Here is an 18,630-nt window from a genome sequence, read left to right on the forward strand (position 1 = left end):
AAATTCTAAATAAAATACAAGAAGCCAAAATAGGCACGACCACATGGTCTGATCACGCCCCAATCACACTGAAACTCAGATTGGGCCCTAGCGTCCCTCTGTTCAACAATTGGAGAAACAACACGTTTCTAATGAAGGTTCCTAAATACCAAAAGAAAATTAAAGAAACAATCATAGAATATTTTCAGAACAACGATGTCCCGGGGACATGTCGATTCTCGCTCTGGAATGCCCATAAAGCTGTTGTAAGAGGCGTCATGATACAGCAAGGCTCCATATATAAAAAAGAAAAAAATTCTCTATTAAAAAACACCATAGAAGAACTAAAAAACCTAGAACAAACGGCCCAATCAAATCCCACATCAAGCATAACCAACAAAGTCAGAGAAATTAGACTCAAAATCCGTAACATACTGATAGATGAATATGAAAAAAATCTAAAATCCTTAAAAACAACATATTACACCACCACCAACAAAAATACTAAATGGATGGCCCATAAAGTCAAACAAAAAAGAACCAAAACTAAGATCTCCTATTTACTAGACACAGGATCAAAAAACAAGCTATCAAATCCCATCGCCATAGCAGAGGAATTCAAAAAATTCTATGAAGCTTTATACAACCTTAAAAAAGACCCTCAGGTAACCCAACCTACGAAAACAACCATAAAAAGCTTTCTAAACCCGCTGCAACTCCCCAAACGTACAGACACTCAATTGGACAAACTAAACTCGCCTATCTCGGCCCAGGAAATACTCCAGATTATCAACAAAGCCAAAAAAGATAAAGCCCCGGGACCAGACGGCTTCTCAGGGGAATATTATAAGCTATATAAAGACCATCTGGTGACCCATATGAGAGACCTTTTTAACAAAGCAATCCTGGGGGGTTCTCTGCCGCCTGAGATGCTCCAAGCAAACATTATAACAATACCTAAACCAGGCAAATCACCTTCATTCCCAGCAAATTTCAGGCCCATATCTCTCTTAAATAATGATACAAAAATTTACGCTAAGATCCTCTCTGAGAGACTCCAGGAGGTAATTCCAAGCCTCGTTCACAGCGACCAAGTCGGCTTTGTGAAAGGCAGACAAGCTTCAGACGCGACAAGACGACTTCTGGATATAATCAGCGAGGTTGAGGTCTCTCGAACGCCTTCTCTGCTCCTCACTTTGGATGCGGAGAAGGCGTTCGACAGAATACACTGGGGATACGCCTTTTCAGTGCTTGAAAAATTAGGATTCAGAGACAACATCTTGAGGGCCATCCAAGCCTTATACAAAGCCCCTTCGGCCCGGGTCTTCGTAAACGGGGTGATATCCGAACCGCTTGATATTACCAACGGAACGAGACAGGGCTGCCTTCTCTCACCTACACTTTTTATCCTGATTATGGAACCGTTGGCGGAGGCAATACGAATGTCCGATAGAATCATAGGGATCCCTCTGACAAGCAGACAGCATAAAATCGGATTATTTGCGGACGACATCGTACTGATGTTGGCATCGCCTCTAAGCTCACTCAGAGCGGCCACAGAACTCCTGAAAGGTTTTGGAGATATCTCATACTATAAAATCAACCCATCCAAATCAAAGCTACTCCCATTGAACCTGAAACCTGGACTCCAAAAATTCATAAAAACAGAATTCCCCTTTGAGTGGGACCCTTCCGGAATACAATACCTGGGCACTATAATAAACACACCCATAAACAATATAATGGAACATAATCTAACCCTCCTATTGGAAAATATCCAGAAAGACTAAGCCTCCTACAGAAGGGTCGAACTTACATGGCTAGGAAAAATTGTCATCCACAAAATGATGACCCTGCCAAAAATATTGTATATATTTAGAACAATAGCCTTAAAATGCAGCCCCAAGCTACTAAAAAAAGCTGCAAAAGCAACTCATGACCTTTGTCTGGGACGACAAAAAACCAAGGGTAGCCGCAAGCATCCTGTACAAACCTAGAAGATTAGGTGGACTCGGGGTTCCGAATCTAGTAGCTTACTACGAAGCTATCATCATATCCCAAATAAAGCCTTGGAGTGTACCCCAAGAGGGAATCAGTTGGCCCAATATCGAACAAAACTCCATAGGAAACAAATCCCTCAGGAATCTACTTCTTGCCACAAGCATCAATATTAACATAGGCCCCTTAAAAAACCCAATAGTACAAAACACTTTAGAAACTTGGAAAAAGCTACTAGACATCACAAAAAATCTCGCTCCTAGAACGGAGTGCCCTCTCCCATTAGAAATCATTGATATCCATATAAAGAATATAAACACAAAAAACTGGAGACTTAGAGGGATTAAAACGATTGCAGACCTAGCAACTGGTACTAAAATGAAGTCTTTCCAGAGCCTTAAGGAAGAATACAACCTCAACAATGGAGACTTCCTTCTATATTCGCAAATTAAAAGCGAATGGTCTAATTTTACATCAATAACCACGTCCCTCCCTAAACTCCTAACTGACAACTTGCTCAACCCCTCCACTAAGAAACTCCCACTCAAAAACATATATGAACTACTCTATAGTCAAAGGAACATCCTACAAAGACCCTCCAAGGGTGCCAATCTCCTAAACTGGGAGAGAGAGATAGGTAGATCCTTCCCTTTATCCCAATGGAATACAGCGCACGAGTGGGCTAACAAAGCCTCATTATGTGCATCCTTAAGAGAAGTACATTATAAAACAATCACTCGGTGGTATAGACCCCCAGCGAGACTAGCAGACTTCTTCCCAGAGGTATCGGATAGGTGCTGGAGGGAATGTGGAGGAAGAGGTTCCCTATTACATTTATTCTGGAACTGCCCCAAAATTAAACCTACACTACCGTTCAAAAGTTTGGGGTCACATTGAAATGTCCTTATTTTTGAAGGAAAAGCACTGTACTTTTCAATGAAGATAACTTTAAACTAGTCCTAACTTTAAACAAATGCACTCTATACATTGCTAATGTGGTAAATGACTATTCTAGCTGCAAATGCCTGTTTTTTTGTGCAATATCTACAAAGGTGTATAGAGGCCCATTTCCAGCAACTATCACTCCAGTGTTCTAATGGTACAATGTGTTTGCTCATTGGCTCAGAAGGCTAATTGATGATTAGAAAACCCTTGTGCAATCATGTTTACACATCTGAAAACAGTCTAGCTCGTTACAGAAGCTACAAAACTGACCTTCCTGTGAGCAGATTGAGTTTCTGGAGCATCACATTTGTGGGGTCAATTAAACGCTCAAAATGGCCAGAAAAAGAGAACTTTCATCTGAAACTCGACAGTCTATTCTTGTTCTTAGAAATGAAGGCTATTCCATGCGAGAAATTGCTAAGAAATTGAAGATTTCCTACAACGGTGTGTACTACTCCCTTCAGAGGACAGCACAAACAGGCTCTAACCAGAGTAGAAAAAGAAGTGGGAGGCCGCGTTGCACAACTAAGCAAGAAGATAAGCACATTAGAGTCTCTAGTTTGAGAAACAGACGCCTCACAGGTACCCAACTGGCATCTTCATTAAATAGTACCCGCAAAACACCAGTGTCAACATCTACAGTGAAGAGGCGGCTGCGGGATTTTGGGCTTCAGGGCAGAGTGGCAAAGAAAAAGCCATATCTGAGACTGGCCAATAAAAGAAAAAGATTAAGATGGGCAAAAGAACACAGACATTGGACAGAGGAAGACTGGAAAAAAGTGTTGTGGACGGATGAATCCAAGTTTGAGGTGTTTGGATCACAAAGAAGAACGTTTGTGAGACGCAGAACAAATGAAAAGATGCTGGAAGAATGCCTGACGCCATCTGTTAAGCATGGTGGAGGTAATGTGATGGTCTGGGGTTGCTTTGGTGCTGGTAAGGTGGGAGATTTGTACAGGGTAAAAGGGATTCTGAATAAGGAAGGCTATCACTCCATTTTGCAACGCCATGCCATACCCAGTGGACAGCGCTTGATTGGAACCAATTTCATCCTACAACAGGACAATGACCCTAAACACACCTCCAAATTGTGCAAGAACTATTTACAGCAGAAGCAGGCAGCTGGTATTCTATAGGTAATGGAGTGGCCAGCGCAGTCACCAGATCTGAACCCCATTGAGTTGTTGTGGGAGCAGCTTGACCGTATGGTACGCCAGAAGTGCCCATCCAACCAATCCAACTTGTGGGAGATGCTTCTAGAAGCGTGGGGTGCAATTTCTCAAGCTTACCTCAACAAATTAACAGCTAGAATGTCAAAGGTGTGCAATGCTGTAATTGCTGCAAAAGGAGGATTCTTTGACGAAAGCAAAGTTTGATGTAAAAACAATGTTATTTCAAATACAAATCATTATTTCTAACCTTGTCAATGTCTTGACTCTATTTTCTATTCATTTCACAACGCATGGTGGTGAATAAGTGTGACTTTTCATGGAAAACACAGAATTGTTTGGGTGACCCCAAACTTTTGAACGGTAGTGTATCTGGAGAGAACTTTTCAACCTTATGGCAAAGATAACGGGCCTAAAAACCCAAGCCACACCAGAACTGGCAATACTACTAATTGGAATAGAAAATGTCCCAAGAGACTTTAGGAGACTACTCGCCCATAGCCTTTTAGTTATGAAACTACTAATTGTAAGGAACTGGAGGGCGCGAAATCCCCCAATCTGCTCAGAAATAATCCATTTACTAAACGACCACATGACCATGGAAAACATTTTTGCCCTAAGACAGGACAAATTAAATAATGTCAAAGATCAATGGACACCTTGGATCACCTACTTCCAACTGCACCACATGAACTCAAGGTTAAATTCATAAATGAATAAGAGCATTCCGGTTAATAGATATCGGTATTATAATTGGGTCGGAAATCAGATAAAAATACGAGTGAATTGTTATATTTACCCCCCCCCCCCTATCCCCCCTCATTTCCAAACTAACCCTCCTCCCTACCCCACCTCTCCAACCACCCTTAGTTACCTTAAATGTAATGTAAATCATCTGTTAAGCAAATCTTTATGCTTAAATCAACAACTCGTTATTTCCTCAATACATGTGATAAATGTTTGACTGATGTTATGTAATCAAACTTGTATTGTTTAAATGCCAATAAAAACCATTGAACAATAAAAAGGTCAAAGAGCTTAGAAAGGACCCTAGAGATGTCTTCCATAAAACTTTGTTAGGGAACATTAAATGATACATTAGCACATGTGTCATAATGCCCTAGAGCAGTGATGGCGAACCTTTTAGAGACCGAGTGCCCAAACTGCAACCCAAAACCCACTTATTTATCGCAAAGTGCCAACACGTCAGGGGGCGAGGCTTATTATGACCTATGATTTTTACCTCCGTCGTTATAAAAAGGACAGCGCTGCTTCAAAATAGACAGGGTGGAAATTTTGACTGCTGTTTGGATGTGGAAATATTGCAGAATTTGCTATGGAAATTTCCGCTGAGGACATTCTGCACCATTTCTGAAATGTGTAAACATGGCCCAAGCAGTAATAGGGACCCCATACAGCGGTCCCAGCAGTAACAGTGACTCCCCACAATGGCCCCAGCGGTAATAGTGACACTCCACTGCGGCCCCAGCTGTAATACTGACCCCTCACACCGGCCCCATTGGAACTAGTGATCCCTCACAGTGGACCCAGCGGTAATAGTGACCCCTCACAGCGGCCCCAGCGGTAACAGTGACCCCTCACAGCGGCCCCAGCGTTAATAGTGACCCCTCACAGCAGCCCCAGCGTTAATAGGGACCGCTCACAGCAGCCCCAGCGGTAATAGTGACCCCTCACAGCGGCCCAAGCAGTAATAGTGACCCTATACAGCGGCCCCAGCGGTAATAGTGACATTCCACAGTGGCCCCAGCAGAAAGAGTGACATCCCACAGTGGGCCCAGTAGTAATAGTGACATTGCACAGTGGCCCCAGTAGTAATAGTGACCCCCCCACAGCGGCCCCAACAGTAATAATGACATTCCAAAGTGGCCCCAATAGTAATAGTGACATTCCACAGCGGCCCCCAGTAGTAATAGTGACATCCCACAGCGGCCTCCAGTAGTAATAGTGACATGCCACAGCGGCCCCCAGTAGTAATAGTGACATGCCACAGCGGGCCCAATAGTAATAGTGACACTGCCGCAGTGGCCCCCAGTAGTAAAAGTGACATCCCACAGCGGCCCCCAGTAGTAAAAGTGACATCCCACAGCGGTCCCCAGTAGTAATAGTGACATGCCACAGCGGCCCCCAGTAGTAATAGTGCCCCCCTGAGACCCACTTACTTACACCCTCCTCCTTGTTGAAGTGCTGCTGCTCCTGGCGCTGATCCCAGGTGAACACTGTGATGTCAGCATGCTGCTAGACGCCTGCTCCCCTGCTCTCATGGAACCTAAAGGGAGATGTCAGAGGAGAGGAGGATCCCGGCTGCACACTGATGTCACAGTGTGCGCCGGGATCACCGCCATTAGCATCGCAGCTCAGTAAATACCGACAGGGGAGCTGTGGTCCCTGACGGTATTTACTACTGTAGTGAACGGCTGACGGCGGCGCGTGCCAGCAGGGAGGGCTCTGCGTGTCGTAGGTTCACCACCACTGCCCTAGAGCATTATGTTTTAGCATAAAAAAGTATACCAATACATTTTGTTATTGAGTTAAAATGTAATCTCTTTCATGAGCTGAAAAAAAAGTTGAAGAATATAAACTAGAAAGTCAATATAAGTATTAAGTAAAGTGTGTCATGCATATGTTACAAGAAAACACAAATATCCCAAGGCTAGATAGTCACATGACCATAAAAACTGAGAGAAGATAAAAAAGTTTATTTTTATGTGAACCTCAAGCACTATGAAATATAATAATACACAAGTGCAAAATGGATTTTGTTTTGTATCTGCCAAGCAAAAAAACCTATTAATTACACAGCAAATTATATGTATTCCCAAATAATGCATAAAAAGCTACATTTTTCTGAAGTCAAAAAGTCATACATAGCCAATGACAAAATATAAAGTCATGGCTGCTGTAATTTAGAGAGGTTTGGAGGCTACTAAGTTAATTACTGGGGAATTACCACGAATCCTATAGGTACATTTTCAGATACATTTAATGAGCTTGTGTTATTGTGTGTCATGTCTTTTGATAGATTTTTTACTATTGAAAAAATGAAAAAACTATTATTTACTACAGTGAGAAGAATTATAATCTTTGATCTGTTAAGATTTTTGACTTGCTAGGATTTCTTTTTCATTTAATGCTCACTCATGTTAACAATTTATTGCTTTCCATTTAATTAATTTCTACCAGGACATTTTACAACCCTGCAAAAGCAAAGTTTGTGTTATACTCAACTGTTTTTCTCTGCTTAATTACGGGGACAACTTTTGACTGGCGAGAGATAGGAGTTCATTTCCCTTACCCCTAGAGCACCGTGCACTGCAAAAACTAATATTTACCTCATTATTTAAACTATCTTGACTTATAGATTTTCATATAAGCATTATTAAAACAATAAGTTAATTTACCTAATTAACCAACAAACTGTAATTAATGTAAATCTTACCAATGAAACTGGCAACGCTCAGACAGAGGAAGATGACTGCAAGTTTCATGGTGCAGTTGTAGTTAAGCTCTTAACTTCAGAAAAAAGTCAAGGCTGTCCTTAAATCTTAGTGTTACGGGCGCCCTTTATATACATCCAAGATGATGCTTGAGGGCAATGCTGACATTTTTCCTTATTTGCTGATTGGCACAGTAGTAAATGTTGTCACTATGCCAAAACTTTATGACTTGGAAGTTCTTACTGTCTATATTTATCAAAAAGATGTATTTTATTCTAAATCATCTATGCTTGCTTTGTGTCTCATTGTATTTGCAGTAATTAAATGCATACTGATTAAAAATTGATTATGTTTCTAAGGTATAAAGTTATAGAATAGGAAGATTTGCCCCAATGCAAAGTCTGTAACAGCGCCACCTATGTACCATGTTCCATTTATGTTTAATCTGTTTTTATTAGGCAAATCTTTGCAAAAATACAGTACAAATTCTCCATCAAGGGTCACGCAGGACCTAATAATACGTATATAACTCAGAAATATAACAATTTAAACAGGCAATATGCTGAAATATAATTTTGACTCTTATTGTTCCCAATTCCTTAAATTGTTGAATTATTAATTTATTATGTTACCAATACTGGAAACTTTGAAAACCTGTTAACATGAAAAATGTTGCAGTATGCCTGTTTCATCATAAAATTGATCCACTGCAAAGGTCCCAGTGGTTCTCATATGCAGAAAAAGAGAGTTATAGACAATAAAAAAAAGCAAAGAAGGGAGTAAACAGAGGGTGGGAAAGCCACCCAAATACTAATAATTAAAGTAAAAAACAAAAAAGGGGTGTGGAGGTAAACATGGTAAACAAAGGGAAAGTAGGAGATGGGAAATTTTGCGCTCTAAAACTATAGTATTCATAGTGGGAATGGTAGTATTTATCTGGCTCCTCCACTCGATCGGATCTCGAAGCACCCCCGTAGCCCTTCCAGGGGCCTCTACAGGAGAGTGTTCTGAAACTCTGCGGTGCTCTCTAACTCCAACCAAGACTGCCACACTTGGGTATCACCGAGGCAAATAAGTTCCCGTAGGTTGAATATCATTCACTGTAGGGAACCACTAGTAGGATAAAACGTAACTTTTATTATAAATATACGTGACAAACAAAACAATAATAATAAAAAACACAACAATGTAGGTTGTGTGTATGTGCGTGATACTGTATTTGATGCTATTATGCTCGCACTAAGGAGAGAGTCCGTTTACTTAGCTATTTGTAAATGACTCCCAAAATAGATGTATTATGATGACAAGGTGTCATATAATGTGTAGAGATGAGCAAAGGTACTCGTCCGAGCTTGATACTCGTTCGAGTATTAGCGTGTTCGAGATGCTCGTTACTCGTAACGAGTACCACGCGATGTTCGGGTTACTTTCACTTTCCTCTCAGAGACGTTAGCGCGCTTTTCTGGCCAATTGAAAGACAGGGAAGGGATTACAACTTCCCCCTGCGACGTTCAAGTCCTATACCACCCCCCTGCAGTGAGTGGCTGGGGAGATCAGGTGTCACCCGAGTATAAAAATCGGCCCCTCCCGCGGCTCGCCTCAGATGCGTTGTGAGATAGCTGAGGGACAGTGGTATTGTGTTGGAGCTGCTATAGGGAGAGTGTTAGGAGTTAGTGTAAGCTTCAAGAACCCCAACGGTCCTTCTTAGGGCCACATCTAACCGTGTGCAGTAGTGTGGAGGCTGCTTTTAGCAGTGTTGCACACAGTAATACTCCAGGGATAGAATTGTGTAGGCAGGGCCAGAAGACATATATTATAGATTGAATATACGCAGTGGTCCTTTAGAAAAAAATATTTGAAAAAAATCTATTTGGCCTGCCTGTCACTCTGCTCAGTGTTCTGGGTCCGTGTCTGCTGGGGGTAGTATTTCTCCAAATAAATACGCAGCCAGCTAAGTGTTACAGCAGGCTTGCGCCAAATTATTTCCTGGCGTTCCGTAAGCGAACTCAGCCTCCAACCACAGACCAATAAGCGGCACATTTAATTACATTGTTGTGTTTCTGCATTCCTGGTAATACAGCATGCTGAGGGGTAGGGGTAGGCCTAGAGGACGTGGGCGCGGCCGAGGACGCGGAGGCCCTAGTCCGGGTGTGGGCACAGGCCGAGCTCCTGATCCAGGTGTATCGCAGCCGACTGCTGCGGGATTAGGAGAGAGGCACGTTTCTGGCGTCCCCACATTCATAGCACATTTAATGGGTCCACGCGGTAGACCTTTATTAGAAAATGAGCAGTGTGAGCAGGTCCTGTCCTGGATGGCAGAAAGTGCTTCCAGCAACCTATCGTCCACCCAGAGTTCTGCGCCGTCCACTGCTGCAACTCAGAATCCTCTGGCTGCTGCTCCTCCTTCCTCCCAGCCTCCTCACTCCATGAAAATGAGACATTCTGAGGAGCGGGCAGACTCCCAGGAACTGTTCTCGGGCCCCTGCTCAGATTGGGCAGCAGTGGTTCCTCTCCCACCAGAGTTTATCGTGACTGATGCCCAACCATTCGAAAGTTCCCGGGGTCCGGGGGATGAGGCTGGGGACTTCCGGCAACTGTCTCAAGACCTTTCAGTGGGTGAGGAGGTCGATGACGATGAGACACAGTTGTCTATCATTGAGGTAGTAGTAAGGACATTAAGTCCGAGGGAGGAGCGCACCGAGGATTCTGAGGAAGAGCAGCAGGACAATGAGGTGACTGACCCCACCTGGTTTGCTACGCCTACTGAGGACAGGTCTTCAGAGGGGGAGGCAAGGGCAGCAGCAGGGCAGGTTGCAAGAGGCAGTGCGGTGTCCAGGGGTAGAGGCAGGGCCAGACCGAATAATCCACCAACTGTTTCCCAAAGCGCCCCATCGCGCCATGCCACCCTGCAGAGGCCGAGGTGCTCAAAGGTCTGGCAGTTTTTCACTGAGAGTGCAGACGACCGACGAACAGTGGTGTGCAACCTTTGTCGCGCCAAGATCAGCCGAGGGAGCCACCACCATCAGCCTCACCACCACCAGCATGCGCAGACATATGATGGCCAAGCACCCCACAAGGTGGGACGAAGGCCGTTCACCGCCTCCGGTTTGCACCGCTGCCTCTCCCCCTGTGCCCCAACCTGCCACTGAGATCCAACCCCCCTCTGAGGACACAGGCACTACCGTCTCCTGGCCTGCACCCACACCCTCACCTCCGCTGTCCTCGGCCCCATCCAGCAATGTCTGTCAGCGCAGCGTCCAGCCGTCGCTAGCGCAAGTGTTTGAGCGCAAGCACAAGTACGCCGCCACGCACCCGCATGCTCAAGCGTTAAACGTGCACGTAGCCAAATTTATCAGCCTGGAGATGCTGCCATATAGGGTTGTGGAAACAAAGTCCTTCAAAAGTATGATGGCGGCGGCGGCCCCGCGCTACTCAGTTCCCAGTCGCCACTACTTTTCCCGATGTGCCGTCCCAGCCCTGCACGACCACGTCTCCCGCAACATTGTACGCGCCCTCACCAACGCGGTTACTGCCAAGGTCCACTTAACAACGGACACGTGGGCAAGCACAGGCGGGCATGGCCACTATATCTCCCTGACGGCACATTGGGTGAATTTAGTGGAGGCTGGGACGGAGTCAGAGCCTGGGACCGCTCACGTCCTACCCACCCCCAGAATTGCGGGCCACAGCTCGGTGGTTGTATCTGCGGCGGTGTATGCTTCCTCCACTAAACCACCCTCCTCGTCCAACGCAACCTCTGTCTCGCAATCAAGATGTGTCAGCAGCAGCAGCACGTCGGCAGCAGTCGGTGTCGCGCGTCGTGGCAGCACAGCAGTGGGCAAGCGTCAGCAGGCCGTGCTGAAACTACTTAGCTTAGGAGATAGGAGGCACACGGCCCACGAACTGCTGCAGGGTCTGACAGAGCAGACCGACCGCTGGCTTACGCCGCTGAGCCTCCAACCGGGCATGGTTGTGTGTGACAACGGCCGTAACCTGGTGGCGGCTCTGCAGCTCGGCAGCCTCACGCACGTGCCATGCCTGGCCCACGTCTTTAATTTGGTGGTTCAGCGCTTTCTGAAAAGCTACCCACGCTTGTCAGACCTGCTCAGAAAGGTGCGCCGGCTCTGCGCACATTTCCGCAAGTCCCACACGGACGCTGCCACCCTGCGCACCCTGCAACATCGGTTTAATCTGCCAGTGCACCGACTGCTGTGCGACGTGCCCACACGGTGGAACTCTACGCTCCAAGTGTTGGCCAGGCTCTATGAGCAGCGTAGAGCTATAGTGGAATACGAACTCCAACATGGGCGGCGCAGTGGGGGTCAGCCTCCTCAATTATTTTCAGAAGAGTGGGCCTGGTTGGCAGCCATCTGCCAGGTCCTTGGAAAATTTGAGGAGTCTACCCAGGTGGTGAGCGGCGATGCTGCAATCATTAGCGTCACCATTCCTCTTTTATGCCTCTTGAGAAGTTCCCTGCAAAGCATAAAGGCAGACGCTTTGCACTCGGAAACAGAGCCGAGGGAAGACAGTATGTCGCTGGATAGTCAGAGCACCCTCCTGTCTATATCTCAGTGCGGTGAGGAGGAGGAGGAGGAGGAGGAGGAGGAGGAGGAGGAGGAGGAAGATGAGGAGGAGGGGGAAGACACAGCTTGGCCCACTGGTGAGGGTACACATGCTGCTGGCCTGTCATCCTTTCAGCGTGTATGGCCTGAGGAGGAGGAGGAGGAGGATCCTGAAAGTGATCTTCCTAGTGAGGACAGCCATGTGTTGCGTACAGGTACCCTGGCACACATGGCTGACTTCATGTTAGGATGCCTTTCTCGTGACCCCCCGTTACACGCATTCTGGCCACTACGGATTACTGGGTGTACACACTGCTGGACCCACGGTATAAGGAGAACCTTTCCACTCTTATACCCGAAGAGGAAAGGGGTTCGAGAGTGTTGCTATACCACAGGACCCTGGCGGACAAACTGATGGTAAAATTCCCATACGACAGCGGTAGTGGCCGAAGGCGCAGTTCCGAGGGCCAGGTAGCAGGGGAGGCGCGGAGATCAGGCAGCATGTACAGCACAGGCAGGCCAACACTCTTTAAGGCCCTTGACAGCTTTATGGCTCCCCAGCAAGACTGTGTCACCGCTCCCCAGTCACGGCTGAGTCGGCGGGAGCACTGTAAAAGGATGGTGAGGGAGTACGTAGCCGATCGCATGACCGTCCTCCGTGAGGCCTCTGCCCCCTACAACCACTGGGTGTCGAAGCTGGACACGTGGCCTGAACTCGCGCTGTATGCCCTGGAGGTGCTTGCTTGTCCTGGTCGGATCACTCTCCTATCTCATTAAAACTAAAACTTGAAACACCACACAACAACCTAAAAATATGGCGAAACGACGTAAACTTACTCAAATCCCCAAAATACCAAAAAACAATTAGAGATGCGATTGACGAATACTTTCTTTTAAACTCAAATCCAGATATAAAAAATTCTACAACCTGGAACGCCCATAAAGCAGTCATAACAGGAATACTAATAAAAATCAGCAGCCAACACAAAAAAGAGAAAAGAAAACAGATCGAGGAACTTCTAGACAAAATAAAAGAAGTAGAAAAGGTAATTCAAACCTCACCAGAAAAAGATAAACACACAAATAATTTGACAACACTTAGAAGAGACCTAAGATCAACTCTTCTTGAAAACTTTGAGAAAGACTCCATATATTACATAGACAAACCCTCAAAATTAATGGCTAACCTTGCAAAACCAAAAAGAATTAAAACCAAAATCTCATATCTGACTAATAGCAAAAACCCTGCTCTAAAGATTTCCCACCCCCAGAAAATTGCCGAAACATTTAAGGACTATTAATCGAAGTTATACAATCTGAAAGAAGACCCTGAAGTCCCCCAGCCTAACTCCACCATTATTGACGCATTCCTTAGCAAAATGTCTCTCCCTTCACTGGAATCTAAGATGCATGAACTAGATAAGCCTATATCTATCTCAGAAATCACTAAAATTATAAACCAATTAAAAAATTTTAAAGCTATTTGCCCCCCACCTGACCATACACCTAGACACTCAACACTCAAACGCCTAAACACTCAACGACGCAATGACATGGTTATTTACCATCAGAAATGCTACAAGCGACAATCACTACAATCCCTAAACCAGGTAAATCCCCCACTGTCACTTGCAAGAAGTGCCGTTGCTACACAGAATTGAAACACAATTTTCCCAGTGGCTCTACTGTTTGTAACATTTATTCTAAATATATGTTACACATATCTGTATATTAGAACTTCATAAAGGAACCAATATACTTACACATTTATCTCTAGGACGGGTCTAAGACAACCCAGGACATGTCCAAATTTGTACCGCACTGGGTCGCTCGGGGACATGCCAGCAGTAATTTGTTGGCGCACAACCCTGGTATAATGGTCACTGATGGAGCGCCAGGAAGTCAGTAGGGCTTTCACTAAAAGGGGAGAATATTTGGGAGACAGAAAGCCCAAGAAAGCAATTATTACACATAAAGACAACACATTATGCCACATGCAGTTAGTGAAAATGACAACTTAGGGGAGAGCTGAAGTGCTAGCCAAGCCTATGCATCTCACATTTTGCTAAACATCACACAAGTGTACTAAATGGCATTTTAAATGGACACGTATAGCTATAGTGTGTGTCCTTATTCTGAGGTCACGTATGTTAGTGTTAAAAGGCAGCTTTGTGTGAACGTAAGCACAGACTGGCCATTAGAAACCAGCAAAAAAAAGTGTAACAATTCACGCTCGCAACACAAAGCATATTAGCACTTTTGAAAAACAATAAAACAAAATTAGCTTACCAAAGCATACAATGTAAAAAAAAGTATTGAACACTTACATTTGTTCCTCTGGACGCTATCATTATAAGTTGCCCAATGCGGTAATACCAATGCGGGAGGGGCGCATTGGACAAGGCTACTTGCTTCTTCCCTTTCACTTCTATCCATTTTGGCTGGTGTTATATATTTCTCTGGTTATACTGGCCTCTCAGAGCTATTTTGTGCCTTGAGAGATATGTCGTCTGCGGATGATCTTTTTTGGCTTGTTGCTCTTGCTTGCTACAGATGACTTGCCTGAAACTTCAGAGGATGTGCCAAGTGACCTTCCAAGTGGTGAGCCTACTACTAGCAATAGTGGTTGGCCACTGAGGAGAAGTAGGAAGACTAGGAGGTTCTGGGTGCATCCAATGTTGGCTCAGCGTGCTAGTGTCGGCCAGTTCCACACACTTTATGCTGATTTGCAGCGGTACCCAGAAAAACTGGTATCTTTCAGCCGATTAACTGTGCCTATATATGTTTGACGAACTTCTTGAGGTGGTGCGTGATGGTATTACACACAGAGATACCAACATGCAGGAGAGTGTCTGTGCAGAACAAAGACTTCTGTTAACTCTGCAGTAAGTGTAGGATTTGCCCTCAATACACCATACTGTATATGTGATACTGTTAGTGTAGCCCTATAATCGTCTCAAGTTATTGAAGTCTCCAGTTTTAGTGATGTTCTGGTTGCACTGCATGTTCCTGGGATCATGTTAGCGCTGTTTCCCATAAGGCTGCTTGGGAGCTGGATTTCATAAAGCACACAATTTTATCCCTGTTTGTTATTTAGATCAAGGTTTTAATGGAGTTTCAGCACCCGCGTTGACCCTGGTGCACTTTGATGTAGTGTTGCTATGTGTAATTAAATACAGACCTCATACAGCCTTTCAACATGGATGCAGGGTAATAAGAGGAAAAAGATGGAATGTCTATCAGAGAGCTGGATGCACCAAGACAGACGTCCATGTTACTTTATTAAGACACATTTCATTTTTGGGGGCCAGTGGCCCAATGCTCTGCCCCTTTTTTGCTTGACACATGTAAACCCTGAACGTTTGAATTGAGTGTTAGCTTAACCCCTTAGTGATGGCCCAATTGCCTTTTTACGTCCTGTCCTGCTGGTCTTTATTCCTAGAGGACATAAAAACATGCCTTCTCTAGGAATGAAAGCCCTGCAGGCTCAGGACGTGATAGCTCCATGCTGCCAGTTACCAGAGGTAGCCGACAGCATGGAGCTATCATCCAGGGCCGCGGGACCCCACCCCCGGTCACGCGATCGCCGGTATCCAACGGATACCGGCGATCGCGTTAAAGTTAACAATAAGTTGTGACAAGTTAAGATTTCAGCTCCCCTTACGGATCGGATCCGTAAGGGGAGCTGAGAGTACTCATGCGCCGTCCTCCGCACCGTCCGGCGTCTTCTTGCTTCTCCCCGTCACTGCCCCAGGAACTATGTCGGGAAAACCACCCAGGAATTCCGACGACGTATTCTGGGGCATGTCGGCAATATCCGGCGAGGTGAATCTACACCGCTGGCGGATCACTTCCTGACAGTACATAATGGCGATCTGAGTGCCGTTAGGTTTCAAGGGATCGAACTACTACGTACTAACGCCAGAAGCGGCACTACAGACAAAAGACTGCTACAAAAAGAAGCCCCATGGATATTCAGACTTAACACCACTGCACCAGCGGGTCTGAATGCAACTCTAAGCTTCAATTGCTTCCTATAATTTTTTAGTTTTCCTGTCGCTAAACTTTGGTTCTCTCCTTTTCTCTGAATACTACTTTGATTAAGGGGTGTTATCATCCTTGCATTACACAAACATCTAAGCACAAATACATAAATGCATGATTTTGCCATAACGTATTCTTTATGGGTACTCCAGGGCACCCAGCCTGTATAACACAGAGGGAATAATGTTATCAGCAAAACCCCTCTATAGGTTGATAAATGGATATTATATACCCTGATGTACCTAGTTTACAGAAACAGAGGCAAGGTTGCAAGTAGAAATTACCCCCTTTTATGTTGGCATATTGCTGCCATACCTTTCTCTTGCTATCCCATTTATGGCATGCCTGCATCTGACCCCATTGCATTTTGGTGTACACTATATCTAAATATCCATTATACCGGGCTTATGTGCTACACCGTTTTGAGTTCCCTGTAATAATTTGAATTTAACCTGGGAAGGGTTAGACTATTCTATACAGAGTAGCACCCCTACTTTCCCTCCCATCTACCTGACCTTGATCTTTGGACCATCTGGAGGGAGTAGCATGCCTGGACCATCTATGGGGGATATCTCCCAGCTGTCTAACCATTATCCCTGATCTCTCTCCTCTGTCTCTTTTTCCTCCACTCCTGGACCTTCCGAAGGTATTAAGTGACCATGATTCACCTCATCTGTCTCCCCTTATCTCTCGTTCTACTTCTCGCGGTTCCCGCAAAGACATGTTGCGATGGCAATGGGTCAACACGATAGGTGAACATCACGCCATTCCCCGGCCCGCGTCACCCTGACAGGGTAGCGCCACACCTCCTCTCGGTAACGCCACACCTCTTCTCAGCCAGCCGACCAATTGGGACGCACGCTACGCGATGACGTCATCGCGCGACGTGTGTTCCAGCATGGAATGCGGAAGCGATGAAGTCCGGTGCCTTACGGGTGATTGACAACTGTCAGCGAGGATCGGTCTCTGTTCTTTACACATCGGACCTGCTCTATGAAACCAGAGGCCTGCATATCATTAACCCCTTAGTGACGAAGCCTGTTTGCGCCTTAGTGACGGAGCCAAATTTTGGAAATCTGACATGCGTCGTTCAACGTGGCATAACTCCGCAAAGGCTTTACATATCCCAGTGATTCTGACATTGTTTTTTCGCCACATGTTGTACTTCATTTAGATTGTAAAAAGAGACCGATATAATTTGTGTATATTTATTAAAAGTACCAATATTGGAAAAAATTTTAAAAAATTGTCATTTTTTCACATTTTCAACCGTAATATCTCAAATATGTCCAAACATACTGTACAACTTTTTGATAAGATATGTATTTCCATCTGTTTTCTTTATTCTGAATGCACACTTGAAAAACTTGTGTTTTTTTTAACCATTTAGAGGACGTACAAATTTAACATTACTTTTCAGCATTTTGAGGAGCACTTTGTTTTCCTGCACCAAGGCAAGTTTGCAAAGGCTCATAAGTGTCAGAATAATAGATACACCCACAAATGACCCCATTTTAAAAACTACACTCCTTAGTGTATTCACTGAGGGGGGGTCATGAGTATTTTGACCCCACCAGTTTTTTTCAGGAATTAGTTCAACTTAGGGGAGAAAAAATAAAATTTCATATTTTTGCAAATATGTCATTTTAAAGACATATTTTTTTCCTATAGAGCCCATGAGAATGAGGATTTACACACCAAAATGGATACCCCCGTTTCTCCCGTGTTCAGAAATATACCCATTGTGGCCCTAATCTCATGTCTGGATGCATAACGGGAGCCAAAATGAAAGGAGTAGTCGGTGTCTTTCAGAACATAAATTTTGCTTGAAGGCGTTTTAGGCCCCATAGCACTTTTGTAGAGCTCTTGAGTGGCCAAAACCAAAGAGAACCCCCACAAGTGACCCCATTTTGAAAACTAGACCCCTTAACGAATTTATCTAGGGGTGTACTGACCATTTTGACCCCACAGTTTTTGAATGAATTCAAGCAAAGCAAAAGGAAAAAATTGTGATTTTCGTTTTTTTGTCAATTCTGTCATTTTAAAAACAGCTTTTTTGGTACAGCACACACATGAATGAAGACTTGCACCCCAAAGTGGATACCCGTTTCTCCCGTGTTCAGAGACATACCCATTGTGGCCCTAATCTTTTGTCTGGATGCACAACGGGGCCCAAAATGAAAGGAGTAGTCGGTGGCTTTCAGAACAGAAATTTAGCATGAAGGTGATTTAGGCCCCATTGCCCACTTGTAGAGCCCTTGAGCGGCCAAAACGACAGAGAACCCCCACAAATGATCCCACTTTGAAAACTAGACCCCCTAACGAATTTATCTAGGGGTGTACTGTGTATTTTTACCCTACAATTTTTGAATAAATCTAAGCAAAGCAGTAGGAAAAAAATTACAATTTTCATTTTTTTGGCAGTTGTATCAATTTAAAAACTGTTTTTTTTTGTACAGCACACGTAGGAATGAAGAC

At 44.7% G+C, this 18,630-nt stretch overlaps 1 protein-coding gene across 6 annotated transcripts in view; it reads right to left on the reverse strand.

Annotated features, from left to right (window-relative positions):
• LOC136611521 (uncharacterized) overlaps positions 1-18,630 on the reverse strand; it is a 108,051-nt gene that overhangs the window by 70,547 nt on the left and 18,874 nt on the right. For 2 of the 6 annotated variants that reach the window (XM_066591195.1, XM_066591191.1), the window contains exon 5: positions 13,872-14,025. The exons of 1 other annotated variant lie outside the window; for it this stretch is intronic. In XM_066591195.1, the coding sequence (XP_066447292.1) occupies positions 13,872-13,875 (4 nt within the window). In that variant the 5' untranslated portion in view covers positions 13,876-14,025. Of the gene's footprint in view, positions 1-7,548; positions 7,640-13,871; positions 14,026-14,435; positions 14,587-18,630 lie in introns of those variants that run through there. 3 more of the 6 variants (XM_066591193.1, XM_066591189.1, XM_066591192.1) reach the window with 2 other exon arrangements.

The sequence above is a fragment of the Eleutherodactylus coqui genome, chromosome 2 (genome assembly GCF_035609145.1).
Source record: "Eleutherodactylus coqui strain aEleCoq1 chromosome 2, aEleCoq1.hap1, whole genome shotgun sequence".
NCBI classification, from domain to species: Eukaryota; Metazoa; Chordata; class Amphibia; order Anura; family Eleutherodactylidae; genus Eleutherodactylus; species Eleutherodactylus coqui.